The sequence below is a fragment of the Camponotus vicinus genome, unplaced genomic scaffold (genome assembly GCF_025532165.1).
Source record: "Camponotus vicinus isolate PSW18456_S1 unplaced genomic scaffold, iyCamVici1.0 SCAF_5, whole genome shotgun sequence".
In the NCBI taxonomy this organism is placed as follows: Eukaryota; Metazoa; Arthropoda; class Insecta; order Hymenoptera; family Formicidae; genus Camponotus; species Camponotus vicinus.
In genome coordinates this window covers 2,761,398-2,784,064 of record NW_028141977.1, presented here as the reverse complement: position 1 = coordinate 2,784,064, position 22,667 = coordinate 2,761,398, and the positions used below count along the sequence as shown (strand labels likewise).

General features: G+C 33.6%; 1 protein-coding gene across 1 annotated transcript in view; it reads left to right on the top strand.

The window, feature by feature from the left end:
* Positions 1–5,912, top strand: part of Rat1 (5'-3' exoribonuclease 2 Rat1) — a 41,271-nt gene extending 35,359 nt beyond the window's left edge. Inside the window, exons 16-17 of the mRNA XM_083099473.1 lie at positions 3,422–3,630; positions 3,918–5,912. Coding sequence (XP_082955599.1) covers positions 3,422–3,630; positions 3,918–3,983 — 275 coding nt within the window. The 3' untranslated portion in view covers positions 3,984–5,912. The remainder of the gene's footprint in view (positions 1–3,421; positions 3,631–3,917) is intronic.
* The last annotated feature ends 16,755 nt before the right edge of the window (positions 5,913–22,667 follow it).

Genomic DNA, 22,667 nt, shown 5'->3' with positions numbered 1-22,667 from the left:
TAATTAACCACGGAACTACCTGAGCACGATCACGTGCTACGAATTTGATTCGCGATGGGGTTAAAACGCGCGCGAGCGGGCCGTTATTATGATAAACGCAACAATAACGAGGGATGATCCGACGTGTAAACTGTTAAACCCTCCTTCCTTTCCTCTATCGAGGGCTGTGGGTGAGGATTATCATGGGGGTCGGACGGTACCGGGCCGTCTGGAATCTACGGGGGATGTTATTGTTGCCGCGAAAGAATGGGAGGGAGAGGCGGGGTGGAAGAAAAAGGGAAACGCATACACAACACACGCACACGTACGCACCTTCTGCCATAGACACGATAGTCTATAATATATGGCATTCAAACGTGCGCGAGACGTCACCCCCTTCGATGATATCGACGGTGTTTGCCGCCTCCCATTACGAGCTCGATTGAGCCAAACTATACGATTATCGTGCGTCAGTGATAGCCTTTATACGCTAAAAATCTCGGGGGTTAAAGAGTTATGCCACTTTGTGCGTAATTCTTGGATGCTGCTGGTCCATCCAACTCTCTTGAACTGATTCAGTGAAAGTGTTACTGATTAAACTTTAAGGGAGATCAGAAAGTGCTTTACTGATCTACAGATGTCGTATAATTGATATTCAAATCCAGAATTATATGAATATTAAAAATCAGTAATAATCATATACAGGGTGTTCCAGACCACCCGTACACCCCTTTTAAAATGAAAATAAATAGCTTTATCAAAAATCGCGAACAATTTTTTAAGTAAATCGGGTACGCTCCATCAAATGGTGATATTTTCAACTTTTGATTCCGACCGGAAATACGCCATCCGGATCGGAAGTTGAATTTTTTTAGGGGAACATGATACTTTTTATTACAGATTCGAATTGTACGTGAAAAAATAAGAAACTTTTGTATCAAACGTTTTTTCTAAAAATGCCTCTGTCAATCTTAAAATTGACCTTGAAAGTAACTGTGATGAAATAATGAACTTCAATTTTAAGATTGACAGAGGCACTTTAAAAAAAAACGTTTGATACAAAAGTTTCTTATTTTTTCACATACAATTCGAATCTGTAATAAAAAGTACCATGTTCCCTTAAAAAAATTGAACTTTCCGAATAGCGTATTTCCGGTCGGAATTAAAAGTTGAAAATATCACCATTTGATAGAGCGTACCCGATTTACTTAAAAATTGTTCGCGATTTTTGATAAAAGCCATTTATTTTCATTTTAAAAGGTGTGTACGGGTGGTCTGGGACACCCTGTATATTAATATGTTATATGTATATTATTATATAACTATTCAAATTTCACACATTAAACTTTTTTATTTTTAAGATGTGATAAACTTAGAAAAAATGAACAAGATTCTTGTAATCAGATATTTAAAAAAGAATCTATATATTATAATATTAAAATATTCTTGTTGTTTGTCGCCACTTTCTGATTTCGATGTTATATTAATTATCTACCTTTATAATTAAGAGTCTAAAATTAAAATTCTATCGAGGTAAGACCTACTCGAGATCGATTGTACGGAATGTGTACGCATCGCGTGCGCAATCAATTCAATTAAAATTGATTTCCATCCGCGGGTGACACATCAAATAAACCGCCCCTCTCCCCCTTCCAGCCTCCTTCTCTCATTCCGGATTCCCCTTGCGAGCTCTCATAAAGCATCGACTCGCAATTCGAAAGCGAGATTATAAATATTCAAACGGGAGAGACTACGGTTTTGTCCTTTTGTCAGCGCGATCATTATATCTCTCGCTTCTCCAATTTTTCTGTCGACTTGCGAGAGGATTTGACTGGTTCGAGAGGCGAGCGACGACGTTAAGATAGGGCACAATATTGCGCGCATAACGTTATACAATGAAATTTATCAGACGCAGAACAAAAATAATATTCCCCTTTTTACGTGCAAATATAATGTAAGTACTTTATATAGGATAATCCGATAGTATCACGCGTGATATAGGAAGCTTACGCTATAATTGTATGCGAAAAAATAAGTTGAAGATGTAGAGAAATATTTCCACGATTTTTGCTTCTCAAAAATCCTTGAAAGTCTGTAAGCGATCAAATAATTAAAATAAATTATTTATTTTATATATACATTAAAATAAATATATAATAAATAAATATATAATAAATATATTTATTTATAAAATAAAGGATTTATTTTAATTATTTAATCTTTCATTAAAGATTTTCAAGATTTTTCGAAAAAAGAATAAAGATAAAAATTTCATGTAAAAATATATACATACAATAGAGGAGAGTCACACACACGATATCAACTAAATTAAATCAAAAATAGAAATACAAAAATAAAAAATAAAAATTTTTTCGAATTTTTTTTTTAAACAACAGTCGCGATTTAAATGCAAGTTGTTCCATCTCAAAAATAGCTAAACCGAAAATGGAAGGCATTAATGACGCCGACTGTACCTACCTACCTACCTATCCACCTACGTGTATACCTCGTTCCCAAAGTGTGCTTTCGAAAATCCGTTATTAACGACGGGCTATTATGACATTTCACGGTGCACGTGAGGTAGACGCTTATCCAGTGACGTATTACCGAGGTCCTGACGCACACGCACTGCATATTATTCCAGGAACTCTGGAGACACGCGCCGGCACGTTCCTATTCATCTGGAGGCGGCCTATATTATTGCCTGTCCGTCTCCCTTTCCCGCCTGTCTCGTCCATGTTAATTATTCGCAATAACCGAATAATAATATGCTGTAATATTATTATTTAATTAAGGGATTGAGCCTCGCGAGTAAATAATAAATTCTCGAGTCGTTATTGTTGCACTTTATTCCAAATATTTTGCGGAACCGGGATAAGCTACAGCTTTAATATTGTTGAAAGGAAAATGTGTGATATAATATATAAATATTTAAAAGAAAAAATATATATTTCTTTAAGTATATTTATAGGTAATATATATAAATGTTTTAAGAAAATAAACAAAATCTCTGAATATTTTACAAATCATTTATTAATTTCAAAATGTTTGTAATTAATTAATTAATAAGTATTAATTATTTAGTAATTATTAACTTAATATATTAATTAATTTATAAATATTTAATTAACATATTAAATTTTTATTTATATTTATTTTTACAATTGTTGATGATTTATATTATAGGATAATTCAACATTATTCATAAACTTAGCGATAATTATCGATTTTCAAGATTGATTTTTCTTGAAATGAAACCTCGAAAAAATTTCATCTTACACATTTTTGACTTATATATTTTCAGTAGTATAATTATCCTCTTCAACTATATCGTCAATCGTATCATTATGTCAGGAGTTTTTAAAATACAAACGCATACGTATACATAATATATAGAGCTACTTCCTGTATTCAATGTGCCACGATCAACGTTTGTTTCCAGGCTATCGAAGCGGCGACTACCAATCGAGATACGGTTACAATAGCGCCAGTTCGAGTCAGAATGGACCGAATCGTGGACCATGGGTAAGCGGTTTTGGTCCACCTCCACCTTTCGAGTATCAGCATCGTAATCATTATAATAATCCTCATCATCAGCAATCTTCGTGGAATAATTACCAGAGCACGCAGCAAGGATATCAGAGTCAAGGGGTATGTATGTCTCTCGTTTTTATCGCATCCCGAAATATGTATGCAGTGGAATCGAGAAAAGCTAGATTCGATCCGCGATTTTCCATATTTTTATTTTATATTTTTTAGTTATATGTAACTTTAATATCAAAGGAGATTCAAAAATAAAATTTATTTCTTCGAAATTTTAACTTTAAATGGATCGTGAACAAGAGAAATAGTGGCATATTATCAAAATAGTACATCTTGAAGATGATGAAAGAAGAGAACTTTAATCGAGACATTGCTTGTGTCATCTCATGTTATAGAATTACTCTTCGACTCGAGGAAGCGATGGAGGAGGCCACCGAGACAGATGGCGACGATCGATGTAGACATGAATATAAAAAGATGAAAACTACCTTTATCGTACATCGTGTAAGCATCATAGTTAAGATTGAATTTTCGCGAAGAATTTTTCGCTACGCATAATAATAATCATAATAATTAGGGTTTATAGGGATTATTGTAAGGACTATTATTAGGATCATTGTCAAAGTACGCGTTCTAAATGAGCTCATTACAGAGCAAACGGTGAAGCACATTCGAGTTTTCAAAAAATATTCGCACTACAAGTGCAAGTGTTCATATTCAACTTTTTTTTCCAACATCGTAATATTATCGATCGGATAATATAATATTTTGTCTTTTCTTTTATCTCGGATTCTCTCTGAGAAGTGTATAAAAATATATTTGTGTAAAATAGGATACCTTTTAGGAGTTACGCATTTTTATAGATTTTTACAAATTGATTTTCCCCCCTTTAACGCAAAATTCCGTTCCATTCTTATCCTGGAATTCGCAATCGAAAGAAAACGCGTAATCGATAAATGTATACACATATATAATAAATGTATACACATATTTATTATGTATAATAAGAACAATTCCGTGTTGAAATTTTTCTCCTATTTTCAACCCCAATTTTATTCTTGTTTATGGATTCTAGAGGATTTTGATAGATTTAATTTATTTAAGAATCGAGATCCCTTTTTTTTCGCGCTTTGTATCTCTAACACGGAAATCTCACAAACCGAAATTCTGATTTTGATGAAACTTCGCACATATGTTGGGGGAGGGGGAGGGGGTTAATGAACGAATTTAGAAATTTTTAGTTGCTGCCCAAAAACGATCGAAAATTATTCGACATATCGAAAAATTTATACAGAAGTTTCATGGTTAAAACACCTCTATTTAATTTAATATTAATAAAATTTAATTAAATTTAATAAAATTTTATTAAATTTAACATATTAATAAAATTTTGGGAAAATAATTTTTTTCACAGATTTTTCAAAAATTATTTTTTTTTTTTTTTAATTTTATTAATATAGTTATTTGGAATAATTTTCGAAATATATCGAAAAAGAGCAAAAAATCATTTTACGTATGAGGAGTAGCTTCATCCCTTAGAATCATTTTTGGACAGCAACTGAAAGTTACTAAATTCATCTATCCACCCTCTCCCTCCACATATATCTATATAAATTTTCATCAAAATCAGAATTTCCGCATTTCGCGAAGTTCCCTTATATAAGCAGCGACAGTTTCCCATTCAAAGGAACTTTCGATGAAACTATAGATTAAAAATAATTTCAAAAGAAGATGATCCGATTATGATTAGTGTCAAAATAGATGTTAGATTCAACATTAAAATGAAAAGTAGGCGAAAAATTTCGACTCGGGATGCGTGTCTCGAATGCGGATATTTGCACTAATTGATATGTAAAGGAGACAGCAAGCAATCGACTAACGTATATTTCAAGAGAATTTTAAGAGAACGTTATATTTTGCTCACTCGTTCCACTTCTCTGTGCGCTTTTATTGTCTTTTGTATTAAATCATGTATGTGTGGCGTAACAATTAAATCCTGCATTCACATTGAATGTAACGATCGCTTCGTTTACGTGTTTATAAAAATAGTATAAGCACAGAAGCACATATTTCATTCGAAATGAGCAGACGAGACATCTTTTATTGAATCAAGTGTAATTTTTATGATGATCAATCGTGATTATAGTTGTAACGAAATTCTCACATGTTTATGTCCAACGATTAGAACGAGTACATTGACGAGAATATCGTGAATTGAATATTAATTATAGGATCGATACATTAAAAATGTATCGAATCAAGTGTACAAGCACCGGGCTTTGCAAGTGCAAAGAAACTCGCGCGTGTTAAATATAAGGTATAATAATCGATGTGACCGAGTAACATTCTGAATTTCTCACTCTGTATTGAAATACACGATATTTCCTTAATGAAGGCTATCTGATAATCACTGTAGATTCCCATACTTTCTCATTATTTTCCACTTAATATTAAGCAAGCGATATTGGAATTTTGTAGACGTTGCTTTAATCAATGATAAAATTTATAAAACAAACAAAAAATTATATACATGTAAACTAGAATAATTAGAGATTCGAGAGCTTTTATATTTCCTAAAAATTTTTAAGATTATTTCACGACAAGCTGGATCGAAAGGGCAATATTTTTTTAATAATAAAATAAAAATTTTAAATATAACTTATAATGTATAATTATGTAGAATCGATCAGATCTTTCAAATCATGAAATACACACAGTATATTTTTAAATACAATGACAAAAGCAATATACGGTCTGGATGATAACAAAACGCAATAAAAAAGAAAGGCTAAAAAACCGTGGTGCAAGATGTTAGAGCGTAAAAAATAATAAAAGACTCTAAGTAAGAGACATAATATATATTTTTAATATTAATATTTTTAATATTATTTTTTTCTCTAAAGAAAAAATATACATTTGTCGTGAAATATTTTTCACACAAATTAAAGAGTGCTCTCGCTCTGTTTTGTTAAATCTCTCTTTTGTTTATCCTTAACGACATCTTTCCGCATTCATTCGCGCTGTGCGATTACATAATGGATCATTGAGCGTCACGAATAAGAGAATAGAGAAGCTGCTCTCCGCGAATCACATACGAGGCGCTTTATCGCGCGGTTTCGTTATTGTCCCTCTGATGAAATAAAGCTCTATCTGCGCCGAGAGATCTACCCCTGCTGCTCTCGTAGGTTGCGGTCGCTTATCAGACACACATACCGCACTCTCGATTTCTCCCCATTGTCCAGCGGGGCACAATGCCGTCCTTTTACGTCCTCGTCGAATATAAGTAAGTCATCGCCCGTGCTTATTCGCACGATGGCTACGTGGAATCTGATTCGACGGACGGTTGAAATCTAATGTCAATGGCGATAGGCATTAAGAGAGAGAAAGAGAGAGAAAGGGAGGAAAAAAGGGGGGATATCAAGAATATTACGCTGAATCGAAAATGTCATAAAAGTTCACATCGATAATCAATTTCATTGATTTTGAGTTTAAAACACCGATTTTATTTTTTATTTTTAAAGTGTGATAAATCTCTCAAAAATGAACAAAACTCATTGTCAAATATCTAATAAAATACACTGTTATAAATTTATATCTATTAATATATAATATTGTAAAATGTATTTATATAAAATTATTGATTTTTTCAGTGAAATTTTATAGATTTGCAAAGCTATACTCTTATATAATTGAAACTGTCAATGATTATACATGATTATTTTCAAATACATTGATTCCATTTAAGAAAATAGAGGAAGGTATTTTTGGAAGCGATTTTTACAGAAAAATTTTAAGTAAAATTTAAGTTTAATTAAAATTCCAGATTAATCAAAATTAAATTTAAGTTTAGTTTTATTTTATATTTTATTTTATTATTTATAAACCTAAAATTAGAACAAAAATTCGTACATCTCACGCGAATTTCGATTGCACCGCGCAACGAAAAGAAAGGAGAAAGAGACAAGCGATATGTAGGAAGGAGAAAAATTGGGTGTACGAAGGTGTGGGGGTCTGTTGGCTGATTGAATCGCGGAGTAGAAGGCAGTGAGGGCCCTCGTGGAGGAAGCACATGGAAGGAAAGGTCCAGGTGCGCCCTCACCTCGCACGATCGCATACGGATCGCAGCAACATCGAAGCAACTCTCTACCTTTTGCCTCTCTCTCTCTCTCTCTCTTTTCCTTCCCTTCCGTCTCGTTTCGTACTCACGCTCACGTGCAATACGCGTCTACCTACCTACGGCTTTGCCGGCTGACGTAAAAACGCGCGTGTACACTCTTGTGCTAAAGCTCGAAAATAATAGAGAGACTGGAGGACCGCGTCGTGCGCGAAATGGATGACGGATGTAAATGCCAAGTAGCCAAGTGTACGCTCTGCCTCTCTTCCTTCCACTTTCCTCTACCCTCTACCCCTACTGTCGACGAGTACGTCGTTTAATAAGCAGGCATCCATGCTCTGAAAATCGTTTTTAAGATCGCGAGACCACGCGGAAAGATCAAGCAGCTGCCGATAATTTTTTTTTCTTTAGTGCCATCGAGAGATTTCTTATTTAGCTTCCTTCGAAATTCGACTACGCTCAATTTCCTAAAGTCACAATCACGTGCATCGATAACTAATTGAGATTTCACATGTGAAGAATAACTGAAAATAGAATAGTTGAAGCTTTTTCTCCTAAAAACTTCAATTTAATTTTTAAAAAAATTTATAATTGTTATACTATTAAATTTATTATTTATTATTATTATTAATATAATGCCTACTTTGATAAGTCTGAACAGTCTTCTTTTGAGACTATTCAATCTTGGAATTTTGCCTCTTTTTTTTTTAAATCTCTAAAAAATCGTTCCTTTACTGTTTATTTGAGGTACAAAAAACAGCGTAAAATACACGTGAAAAAATTGAAACTGATAATAAGAAAACAATTTGAATTCGGGATACGAATTTTCTTGGAGTTGTGTAAGAAGCTTCCGATTTTTATTTTTGATTATTATTGTTCGAGAAAAATTCAAATTAATTACTTTTTTACTAGTTTTTCTTTTTTAAATTATAATATATATATTTTATTTATCGATCATAAATTATCTCGAAATTATTTAATTATATCAGTGCTAAAATTTCTTCATTTGTTTCAGTTAAAGTCTATAAATTTTTTTCACACACACGAATAAACTTTATTTAATTATTTATGCTTAACTTTATTTTCTATAATTCTATTTTTTTGCAAATGTTTTGATAACATTTACAAAAAACGGCCAATTTAAGAAGAAAAAAACACATAGATCTTTAAAAAAGATGCGACATTCGTCTTTTTTAAATTGTTTTAATTAATAATCAAAATTAGATGGAGAATATCCCAATGGACAAGAATAAAAGATGTGAGAAGACATCTCGATTCAATTCTTTAAGTTTATTCTAGTTTTACATTAAAGTGTGTAATCTAACGTTGTGATTGAGATGAGGACTAGAAGAGGATTGCCTTTTCGATTCACCAAAATCACGAGCACTTCTCTTGGAATCCTATCTTTAACTTGTCTAATTATTAGTAATACTTATATCGTTTCGTATCTTTGAACATTGAATAAAGAGGTAGACAATTTTCTGCTTTTTTATTTATTTTATACAGCAAGATGAAAGAAATATTGTTGTAAATAGCAACAAGAAAAATGGCAATCGCAGAAAAAAAATTCAATATTCAATATCGACATTAATATCAGGTTTGCATACTAACAATAAGATTAATTTTAATATTTGAGACAAGATCAATATCAGCTTCTTAATTAATTATCTTGACAATACCAAGACCAAGATTGTCAACATTATTGATTTTGTCTGTTTAAGATTATTGATTTAAAAAGAAAATTGAAAATATATTTTAAATTTTTGTAAATTAAATAAGAAAAAATAAGAAATTCAAGTTATTGTAATTAAATAAGAAAAGTTTACAAGTTTTTTTTCTCATAAACAAAAAATTTTATTTAATCACTTGTGTGTATGCTTTCATTTCCTATATTTTTTTTGCTAATATTCTGACAATGTTCTATATTATATACGAATTTATAAATATTTATTTATTTAATAAATTTAAAAACAAATAAAATAAATAAAATATAATAAAATAAATAAAATAACTAATATAAGATTTTACACAATTATTTAGTTATATGAAACTAATGAATACATATACATATAATATTTTAAGAAGTAAACAAATGACATATACATAGTAATAATTATCTTAAATTATATTATAAAGATTATGTTAAATATATTATCTTAAACAATTATTCAGTATTAGATAAAAATTGTCAATAAAATCGAGACAAAACGAGACTTTTGCTACAAAGATTTTAAATTTTCAAAAATTTTTTTGCAATATAATAGTTTTACGAATATTGTCTTATCTCTCGAGTCTCGTGCAATCCTAGTTAATACGGCCGTCAGATTCGCGCTAAGAAAGAAGACAAGCGCGGGGATCTGCGGAAGATCGGTTGGTGGGTGGTCGATTTTCAACTACGCGGGTCAAAAGAGACGGAGGAAGGTGAGCAAGAGACGAGCGCATCTCGTTACGTTCGTCGGGGACGACCCGGGGCTCCTACCAGGGCGACTACGATGACGCAGCACCAGCTCCTGGTTACCTCTCTGTCCATTGTTCTCCCCGCATTTCTTCTCCGGCTCGTGTTCAAGTGCTCGAGAGAGCTCAATCGCTCCAACCCACCCTCGAGGCCCGGATCCCTCGGCGTCGTCGTACTTTTTAAATGCGTTCCCCGCACATTTTTTCTCTCTTCGTACATATCTCTCTTGTACATATAATATATAAATGTCGACTCTCTTGTACATATAATATATAAATGTCGACTTCTGTTCGATTTTGCCGCGTGTACAAAGCGGCTAAGTTTTAATAAAGTTCGAAGCCGCGACGAAGATTCGTCAGATTCTACCTTTGATGCTTTAAAGTCAGATTATTCTTTTTGGGAAAGTATTTAATCCGTAGCCATAGCTATTTTTCCAAAAACTCCTTTTTTAAATAGAATTCTAATGGAAAGTTTAATGGGAATTATTTGTTTATTGTTTATTTTAGCAAAAATAGAAGCTTAATATTTCTATATAAATTAAATCTCAAAATATCATCTAGAAGGTATAAATGTGAGAAACTCGAAATTGAAAATGGGAGTAAAGTTAGAATTTCTACGAGAATAAAAAATCAATACCTTAAATATTATGTTATTATATTATATCCGCAAAATCCAAATAAATCTTAATTTGCTGAATGCATATTATACGTGTGTTCTGAATTAAAATTTTATCCAATAGAACGATGCCTATCCAGTATTTTTACTTTTAAGTATCATTTTTTTATTTAATCTTTTCCAATTATATTAGTATTTAAAGTAACAAGTGCTCCAAAATCTCGTCAATTTTACTCGCGGGAAAAAACGATATCATTGTGTCATCAAAAAAGAATTTTCATGCAATCGAAAAATGTTGTATCTTAAGAGAAATATATTTATAATAGAAACTTATGTAAATAATATTTTTAATAATTTAATCTCTTCGCTCCATCACAATTTGGATCAATAATAATATGTATTAAAATATTGATATTAAATAAATATTAAAATGATAATATTAAATAAAATAATAACATTAAACAATAGCTGTATAATAATAATAATAACATTAAATTAATCATTAATAATAATAATAATATAATAACATTAAATTCTAAACGAAATGATAAATTGTCTCGGTCCTCAATATAATAATAATAGTATTTAATCAATAAAAGAAACATAGATTTCAGTTTTCTAGAGGAGAAGTATTAAGATGATGCTGCCTATCATCGCGAGATACAAGAGAAAAAGATGATTAAAACGATGTATCGATAGAAATAATATCGCGCTAGCGTCCCATCTAAATAATCAATCAGTTCGATCAACAGGGAAGAGGCCTCTCCCTCCTTCCCTCTGAAAATTCGCATCGTCGCCGCGACGCAGGGCGTCGAGGACCGACTTCCACGACGGGGCCCCCCGCGACGTTCCCGCGCGGGGCACCCGCCTGTCGATAATGCGTCCCGCACCGGAGTCACAGACAGAGCGGGGCCTCACCTGCGGCCGGGAGCCCGCGATGCCGACCCCCCGTGCGAAGGGCCCCCCCTCCCGCCATTATCCCCTCGTCGGACTCCTTGACTCCGAGTCGCGCGCGGTCCAGTCTCGCGGAAATAACGACACGCTCGCCCTTGTCTCCTTCACGGAAAACGCCTCCGAATGCCTTCGCTACTCGTCTTCGTTGTGGGGCCCCGCGGCGCCCCCGGTGGGCCCCAGGGCGCTCCGTGTGTGGGAACCGCGCGATACAATTCCCTCCGCGGGCGCATTTGTCAAGTGGCTCTCGTCACCCTCCCCCCCCCTCTCTTTCTCCTCTCTCTCTCTTATTCTTTCCGGATGGGTCCGGCAACGCTGATAGGCAAGTATGCGCGCTCGAACGGAAAGAAAAGGAGCGTGAGGGAGAGAGGTGGGGCGGGGGAGAGGAGGGGGGAAGCGTTGGCATAATTTGACAAAAGCCGCGAGTGCGCAGCGCGCATTCTACGCGCCAGCCGCTCGATAAACAATGTACCATCGTGTACGCGCCAACGGAGCCACGAGTGCCAACGAGCCGGGCGCACAATGCCATCTTATGACATTTTTCGTGCCAACCGTCGCCGTCATCGTCGCCGTTGTCGTCGTCGTCGTCGTCGACGGGCTTAATCGCTCGTTAGACAGACGACGGGCTTTTGTGCTCTCTCGCAACTGTTTTTCCGACTGCTGCCTGCTGGCATGTTGCACACGTACCTCGGCTAAATCGACGAGAGAGAGAAGGAGGCCCTCGATCCTGCGTACATGTGTAGGAATTTAGATCCATTTATTTATTTGGTTTGTATAAACAATTAATTTTCCCAATTGTTTTTCATTTATTTATATTTATTTATTTATTTATCACAATAAACACAATTTAGGTAATGACGCGGATAGAATTACAAAAGTACTCATCGAACGCGAGCGATAAAAATGCCGACAGAAATATCTTGGTGACGTGAAAGTCACGCTTTATTGCCAGAATAATTTCGATAATTTCTCGAGGTATTGTTTCTAAACCTATTAAACTCATTATAAATTAGCAAATAATATCAATGAAAGAGCTAATTTGGTTTTTTGTTTGCATATTTAAATCTTTCATATTGATATTATTCGACAATTTCGATTAAGTTCCTAACTCAACGCGATCTTTTTAAGGAGGAACATACACTCAATACTGGATCAAAAAAATCGATTTTTCAATTTTTGCATTTTCTTATAGTATGATATCTTAAGAATATTTTCCTAGTTTCAAGTCGAAATTTAAAGAAATAAAAAAGAGTGTTTTAAAGAGGTAGACGCTCGGCTTCACGGTTGGCGGGCGAACGTGACAAGTCCCGTACTATTGTACCCATTTTCTTTCTGCTAAATGTTAAGAAACGCTGGTAATGTGTTAGGTACCAGGAGAAATAAATATTGGATACAGGATATTGAATTTTATTTCACGGTAATATCTGAGTGTGTGAAATGTAAACATTGTGATGATGACATTCAAAGTATAACATTCAAAGCAAAAAGTACACGTGGATTTGGATTTAAAATTTAAAATCACTATTGTAAATCAATTCATGCAAGCAATGAACATCACTGCAGGACCAAATGTGCATCAATATGCTTTTCCAGAAGATTCGCGCCGAATAATAAGAGCAGAACACACCGCTCAAGATATAACGAAGGAGGCAAGATTACGTCCTAGACAAATCAAACTTGAATTGATAGAGGCTGTCGTGTCTGCAGAGGACTCACTATATGGATCTGAAGTAAATGATTCCATGTAAATAAAAAAGAATCACTGATATATTGTTTAAAAATATACTTAAAATTTTAAACGCGTTTTTCTCGAAACTGTATTTTGAAAATCGGTAACCAAAATATCTCGAGAACCACTGGATCGCATTCTGGTTTTTTTCTACTTATTCAGCATGAAATTATGCGGTCTTTGTTGTAGCCGTGTTTTTGTATATCTTTTATTTTTTTTACAGCCAAAAACGATTGATTTTTTAGACGAAAATTCGCACTTTCAGATTCAGATGAACGCCATTTTTTAAATATTGTGAATTTTTAAAATCGACTACGACAAAAGACTAGATTTATCCATTTATTTTAAGAATCAATTGATTTCTTTTATTTCAAATGAACCTTGTAGATGGCACAATTAACGCAAAGCGTAACACATGCGAACACGTCTGACATCAACGATGATATTTCCTATATTTTTTAATAAAAATTTAATGCTGTATTAGAAAAATATATATAATATATTGATACAACTCATGCTTTGATAATCCTAATACTTTCTGGGAAAAAAATTCGTGAAAATAGTGTTATTTTATACGTCTGGATGTTCTCCTCCCCCCCTCCTAATGATTTTATACGTTTTCGCATTCGGATGGTTTCTTCTGTTACTAAAAGTTTTTTAACTTTTATTTTGGATAAAGAAAGAAACTTGCCACAACAAAATATTATTCTTATTCAATATAAAACTGACCAAGTGATCTTGCTGCTACGATTGATTATTCGATATTGCAGAAAATGTATCGAAATTTGTTTGTATTGGTAAATTGGAGGAATCTGAGTAAATTTGTTTGCAGAAACAGGAATTTACCGTTAAAATGAATTTAATTCATTGATACAAAATTTATTTATTCCCGACCTATTTTTCTATTGCTCCATATCTTTTGATGACAAAACAAGGATAAATTTGTTTTTATTACAAATATATATATATTTTATAAGTTTTTGACAATTCTTTCTTCTTCAATTCTCTCTTCGCTTCTCTTATAGATTTCTGTCAGTTGTAAGATACGTTGTAATAAATTATTAATTATTAAAATAATTAAAAATTATAAATTGCTTATGTCTATATTTTCCATCCTGGCTAATATCTTTACAGAATTAATTCTAACTTGATTGTATTTTCAACAGAAAGATATTTAAAAAAGCATTAGGTTTTAGATTTTCCATAAATAATCCCAAACAAGAAATAATGGTCTATTATTCTATGAGTATGTCATTTTTGGAAATATCTTCTTGTGCACAAGTAGAATAGTTAGAGCAAAATTCTGCTTAATTTTCTCAACGACTAACCTCTTAGTCGCTTGTAGAGAAGCTCCGGATGGTTTAACTGAAACCTCTTTAAATGAAAATTTCAGTGTTTCTAACAAAGTTCAAAATACATTCGGAAATATTGAGCTCTCCATTAAAATTTCCTGATAAAAAAATCAACAGAGAATATAATTGGATATAATTTAAATTCAAATAGAGAAAGCGAATCGCGTATAAGCATCTCCCCGTTCATCTGTCACAAAGATGCTCGTGACTTTAAATCTCGACACGGACATTTCTCCTTGAAATGTTTACCGAAATACAAATTTGTATCGTAAAAGAGTGACGCGAGTCTTTTGATTGTACCGCTTCATCGCGGGACAATAACTGGCAAAACCTCTTTCCGCGAAAAGACGAGCCAGCAAAATGTCAGGACAAACCGTACTCGGGTCGCGTGCGCTTCTAGGGTCTTAATCAAAGTATAGATAGTGCGCTTTCGTTGCTATTTCGGGCAACGAGTACCGAATCACTCTCGTCTTTCGGGCAACCGAGAAGAGTCTCGGTCAGTAGGTGGAATTCTCTCTGGTCTCGACGATTTATCTCGCCGAATAGCACCTAGCATCGCCGCCACCCACGCGTCCCGGGCTCGTGGAGGCGTAACCCGATGGCGGTAGAGGGGGCAAAAGGGCGTGCACGACGGAGGTGGGCGGGGCTCTTCCCACCAACGCTGTCCCTTCCTCGGCGATCCGAGTACATTCGATTCGCGCGAGATTTTGCGGACATTGACGCTTTTCTCCCGAGAGAGAGGGGGGAGGAAGGGAAGAGAGAGAGAATCTTATGCGAATTGTCGTTCTCGTTTTTCCTCGCGATAGCACGATCACGCAGTTTGTTGGTATCGTCGGAAGAAGATGTGATAATCGACACAGTCTTGTCGTTCCTTGGGTCAGCAGCCGATCTCTCTCCTTACGATAACATTTCGCATTGTGTTAAGATGATATCGGAAATGATATTAAATCCATATGAAATATACACTACATGGCATATCGACGCAAGCGACATTTTCCGATTTCCGTGATTTAGAGCAGCGATAAATGTGTTACAAGTCAATATGAAGAGAAATATCTCTAATATAGAATATATTAATTTAGAGGATGGTTGTACATTACATCGATTTATTATTGCCTATCAAAAAACCTTTCTGAGTTTAAGAATATTTTTAAATACTTTTATCGACATTTTCTTTCGACGCCCAATACAAAATATTATTTGAATATTTCATTTGTGAAGATTAATATGCTAAAGAAAAATACAATACATATAAAAGAGATACATAAAATATTAGTTATGATTAAAAATTAAGGGAAAAGGAAATTGTTTTTCATTTATCGATTTCTTTTTCATTGAAAAAAAACATAGTGGCAGAGAATTACAAACGTATTTTATTTTTTGATTAAACGTCGCATGCAAATCAATACATACGTATATTGAAATATAAATGAAAATTATACTCGAGGGAGAAAAAAGGTATTATCAATTATTATATCAATGTAATTATAATATCGATTGTGTATGATTAATTAGTTATACATTCGTTTTATGTAGATACTTAATAACAAGTTTTCTTTTATTCATAGATTGTAATTCAATTTTCGAATGATTGTCTTTATTTCTAATTTGTTTTATATGCAATATGCATATAAGACATACTAAAATAGATTGATATAACTTTAGTCAAATCTTAGATTCTTATATGTTAGAACAATTCTTAAAACAATTCAAAGTTGACATAAAAGAATTTTTAAAATGCATGTGTATTAACACTATGTTCAAATTTTTGACATAGTTTTTTTGTTAATGATAGATTATTATTCTGGTATAAGTTGCCTATTTCTAAATTTAAAGATAGATTATAAAAGCGTAGCGTTTTAAAATAATATAAATGATTTAAATGGTTTAAATAATAGTAAATAATTTTGTATAATAATATGGTAAATATATAAATGAAAATGATATCGAAACACAGTATAATTATTTTCAATAGATTTAAAGATGACTCACAATGTTATATAAAAAATAATTATATTACCGGAATTAAAATTTAGGAAACCATGCTGTAAAGTATCAGAACTTTAATTTTTAGGATTAAAGGGCGAAGAAAATTCTAATTAAAAAATTGAGATTTTTCTTTGCTACCTTTTTTTAGAACCTTTTTTACTAATCTTTCAAACGAAACGGATTTGAATCGCCCCAAGAGCGAATTAATAACGTCATATTTTGGTTTTAGCTTCTAATTCGTATCCAAACATTTCCAATTGAATACGAGTTCGTGAAAATTGAATTTAATCATTTTCAGAGTAGATCCATTTCAATAAAAATACTATTAATTATATCGCTAATTTCAAATAGATAAGCGTCATTTAATTGTTTATAAGGAATATGAACCAACACTTAAAAATGAGATGGATTCGAAAAATTATAACATTCTTGTATATTTGTTGACTTTAGGGACTTAAATTAATTCGCGAATGAAGAGGATGAATTTCTGTCACGAGACACACATTTCCCTTTAATCAATTCGATTTTTATATCAGTTCAACCCTTAGAGACCCGGGGTCAGCTACAATTTCCTCGAAATAATGCAAAATTTATGGTACACATAATATGTATTTCGCAGACGTTCGTTTGTACAGATAGATGTGCAGCCTGTCGGCGACACAAAGCATTCCAATCGGGATAACCGAACTGAATAACGGGTCCAGATATTGCTACTCGACTCCCTTGTGCCGTAGCTAGGTAATTGCTATGGTAGGATGCCTTTGCTATGGAGGACGAGGGAATTCGCGATATTCGCTCTTACGCCAGGTATCCGGCATCGTATCGTGGTATAGCATTACCGGCGGAGACAAGATTGAAATTGGCTTTGGTCCTGCTTCTCGCGAAAGACATAACGAATTTTTACGGGGTTAGGTGTTAGATTCGCGCATTTCGAACGACTTTCTTATTTCTTCGATTTGTTTTTCTTTTTGTCCAATTTAAGAAAGATCACTTTGATCACTCGCAAGTTTCTTGATCCAATTAAGATCTGAAAAAAACGATCGCATTACTTTGGTGTGGATCTCTCGACTGTATCTGTGTATTTTCTTTGTACGATTTATCCGAGAAACTAGGAACAAGTCATTTGATGGCTGCAATAATATTAATTAATTAAATAATATTAAAGCTATACGTTGGAAATTAGAGCGAAGCTGTAGATATTTTAATATCAATCATAATAAAGTGCTGTGTAATTGGTATTAAAAAATATCATTGTATATCTGATATGATAAAGGATTTAATATTCTGTATTTATTTTCATAAAGAGATTGCAAAGAGTATAATATATCCTAAATACAAATTTCTCTTTCTTTTTCTCTCTTTCTTTTCCTGCTCCTCTCCCACCCATACACACATAAAGTGTTAGAAGATGAAACTTGATATTATACAAAAAAGTGTTTCAGAGAAAATTTATAGAATTTTGAGAGAGAAATGAAGTTGAATTTTAACTACAATCATTTTTCAAAATCACGTGAAGATCAACCTTTTTTACAAAATCACTCTAATTTTTTTATACAAATCGATTTGTCGTATTATTTGTTGTAACAAGTTATAAGAACAGGATGAAAATTGAATAGTTTATTATGAGATATTTTATACTTTAATTTGACATAATTTTATGTAAAATACATGTTGTAGAATATACATTTCAATTATTTTACCTCAATATTTTCATGTGTAAAATAATAGAAAGGAATCAATTAATATACAGGGTGTCCCAGACCACCCGTACACCCCTTCTAAAATGAAAATAAATGCTTTTATCAAAAATCGCGAACAACTTTTAAGTGAATCGGGTACGCTCTATGAAATGGTAATATTTTCAACTTTTGATTCCGACCGGAAATATACCATCCGGATCAGAAGTTGAATTTTTTTAGGGGAACATGGTACTTTTTATTACAGATTTGAATTGTACGTGAAAAAATAAGAAACTTTTGTATCAAACGTTTTTTCTGAAAGTGTCTCTGTCAATCTTAAAATGACCTTGAAAGTAACTGTGACGAAATAATAAGTCAATTTTAAGATTGACAGAGGCACTTTTAGAAAAAACGTTTGATACAAAACTTTCTTATTTTTTCACGTACAATTCGAATCTGTAATAAAAAGTACCATGTTCCCCTAAAAAAATTCAACTTCCGATCCGGATGGCATATTTCTAGTCGGAATTAAAAGTTGAAAATATCACCATTTGATAGAGAGTACCCGATTTACTTAAAAATTGTTCGCGATTTTTGATAAAAGCCATTTATTTTCATTTTAAAAGGGGTGTACGGGTGATCTGGGGCACCCTGTATAAAGAAAGTGGAATTGTTATTTTTCAGGAAAATATGTAGATATGCTCTTTACAAAATCATACTTATTTCTGAATTTTGGAAAATTGGATTTTTTTCACAAGTTTCTGAGAAAAGATCTCGTAACACTATACGCATGAAACACCCTATATATATATCACCTATTTACCAGAAGAGACATGGGATACAAGTTTTTGATCGCGAGCTACGATACAAATAACACGAGAGACTGTCATCGAAACTGCGCGGAAAGGAAAGATACTTTTGCGGTAATTAATCGGCACTTTATTCGCCATCTCTTCCCTATCTGATCCTATAATAACAGTTTGACAGGGATCTAATTGAGTCCCGCGCGCGCGCGCACACTACCAGAGGGTGGGTGGATAGGTTCCGCGATATAATCTAGGGTCCCATGAATCACGAGTAGGAGCGGAGGCTCTCGTACGCAAACAAAGAGGCAACCCTTTGCGCGGAAGAGACGAGGGAAGCGACGAGGGGAGCATTAGCATCCTCGGCGAGGACGTACAAGTCGCTGCTGCTGCTGTTGCTGCTCCTACGCGGCATCTTAGACCGAGACAACCCTATGATTTTGTCTCTTCGGTATTCATGAACGTAGGGTGCGGTCTCTTCCTTCTCCTCTTCATGAATTTACAATCGACTGAAGGAATCGCGCGAACGAGTATCCGTCTGCGCGATTGAAAAACTGTGCCATGCGAGGCTGCGGAATCCACGAGAGATGCTGGCTGCGTCAATAGAGAGATATAAAGAGCATCGTGCGTGTTTCGAAATGCTGGGAAAATTATCCAACCTTCTCTTTCTTTCATCAGCCAGTCTTATTGTTAGTTTCGAATCGAAATATTTCGGTTTCGTAATTTTCCTGCGGTTTAGCAAATTTCTCCGACAAGCTTAAATATTACGTTTGTTGAATATGTATGTTGTAACATATTTGCTGTATAAAATAAAATGATGCGTAGATATATATGAAGTTAATAATATTCGCGTTGGCTCCTTATTGCCTCTTATTATTCATTTTAATTTGTTAATTTTGGGGAGCGTTTAACTTTGTGTAATTTTATGTTAATAATATTCGATTATTCAATTTTATAGAAAATATATAACATTTAAAGATTATTGAAAAATTGTTCTCTTTATAATAGACTCTTTAAATTAGCTTTCTCTTTAACATTTAAAGATTATTGAAAAATTGTTGTTTCTATAATAGTCTCTTTAAATTAGGTTCCTTTTTTTAGGAGAAATTTGTGATACCTTGCTGCACGATTAGAGCAACTTAGATAAACTTTTTTAACATATTAAGAAAATTTCAATAAAATGAGATAATAAATACATGATATATTAAGAATTATTGTATCGAGGAGAAAAGTATATTAATAATTGAATTTATAATTTTGTGACTCTTTATTTTTTCGATTTTAACATGTCAACGTTCTTGAAAATTTGCACATTAAATATTTCCGTAATTCTCGCAGATATTGGCCTTTTTTAAACATTAATGTACACTATAAAAAAATATATAAAATTATATGACCAATAGGTGTAAAGTTAATTAATAGAATTTAAATGTTATAAATTTAATAGAGGTACTTGTTGTGTATTTATATGTAATAATTTTTTTACAACATAAATATTCAAAATTCTTGCACATTTTACAATTAACTCCATTTGCTTGCTATTTTGTTATCATGTTGCACACTAGCATCTCGTGCGTTATCTCGCAGGGAAATGGAGCTCGCTGCGGCAGACAAGCCGTGTGTTCAGGAGCGATTGATTTCACCATGAGCGATTTAAAATCACCATGGAGATCATAGCGCGAGAGCACACGCTACTTGCGTGGAATTCATCATCGGAAATAGTTAACGAAGCGGACAAAGCTGCTTTGTAGCATCGCAATTGATGGCTCGCGCGATGGATCACGGTTAATCCGACAATGAAATATATACCGCACATTAACGATATTCTTTTCCTCTCTAAGGGATCTCTCGTTTGTAGAGATTGGATGTGAAGGGAAAAATATTAAGAAAATTACAATATTTTTATTAAGTAATATTTTAATTAATATTTAGATAATATTTTATAATATTATTTAATATTAAAATACCTTAAATAATATTTTAACATTATTTAATATTAAAATATTTTAAATAATATTTTAACATTATTTAATGTTAAAATATTTTAAATAATATTTTAACATTATTTAATATTAAAATATTTTAAATAATATTTTAACATTATTTAATATTAAAATATTTCCAATAATATTTTAATTAAGATATTTGCATTAAATAATAGATATTTCAATTACATTATAATTATTCAATTTCAATGCACAAAACAAATCGATGATCGTTAAATTTACAACTTTTATAATAATAAATGCTCTAAAATATCGTCTTACTCTAACCTTACGTAAAATGTAAAAGAAACAATGTATTTTTTATATAATGTGTACTCTGCGAAAAATTTTATCCACATGTAACAATTAGATGAGAGACTATCTAAACTCGTCTTTTTGTAAAAAAATTCGATAAAGTTTTGCGCTCTCGAAACTTGAAGAACTCTCGTTTGCGTTGTCAAGCTCTCTTATCTCCATTACCGGTGATCACTTGAAATTGCACGCGAGCGCGCACTTTTCCTTCGCATTTGCCACCGGAGATTGTCCGGTTGGAGAGTGAAAAACTTCGGTATCCCCGGGTATATAATCGCATCAAACGACAACAAATCTGCAGCGCCGCGGAATATAAGGGGGTGCGAACCGAGGGATCCGGGGGATCAACCGGTCCGCAGCGCGCGGGAGAGGAAGAGAGGGCGGGGGGGAGGGGGCAGGAAGGCGATCGTAGGCAGTGTCACGTGCTGCTGTCACCAGCACGGATTATATTATATAGGAATGGCAGCGAATAGGTGTAGATATAAGTACCGAGCGGCAGTTAATAAATATGATAATGGCGGGCGGAATGAGAGAAAGAGAGAGAGATAGGGGGAACGGGGGGGTTATCGTGGGGCGCGATATGGGATACCACTGTATAAGAGTGACCACCGGGAAGCGGGAGGCCTGTCATTGTCAGGACCTCTCGTCGTATGTCACGCGACACGTAGCGCGTGCACACACACACACACACACACACACACACACACACACACACACAAACACACAAACACACATACACACACATATATATATATGTGCGTGGCGTAACAGCGCGTTGTTTCACTGATTCCTTTCTTCCCTTCTGATCGGAAGCAGGATTGGTGTGGGATATTTTTCGGATAATATAAACTATTCCGAGTTTCCTTTCAAACTTGAAATAATTTGGGTCCTTCGAGAAGTTGAAATTGGTTGAGATATCAAACGATTCGAACATGAATTCTGGGCGAAACCTCCTGGATGAATCGTGAAAAGGATCAACGAGAAGTGAATTATTCTTGTTCGTGATGAAATATAGGGAGAAAGTCCTTTGCAGTAAAAATTACATGAAAAATGCATTTTCTTTTTTAACATTTTATTGTTAAAGACAGGGTATAACGAGATTATATATTTATTATTTATTATAAAAATTGTAAATTTGACAGTTAATCGAAAATATAATAC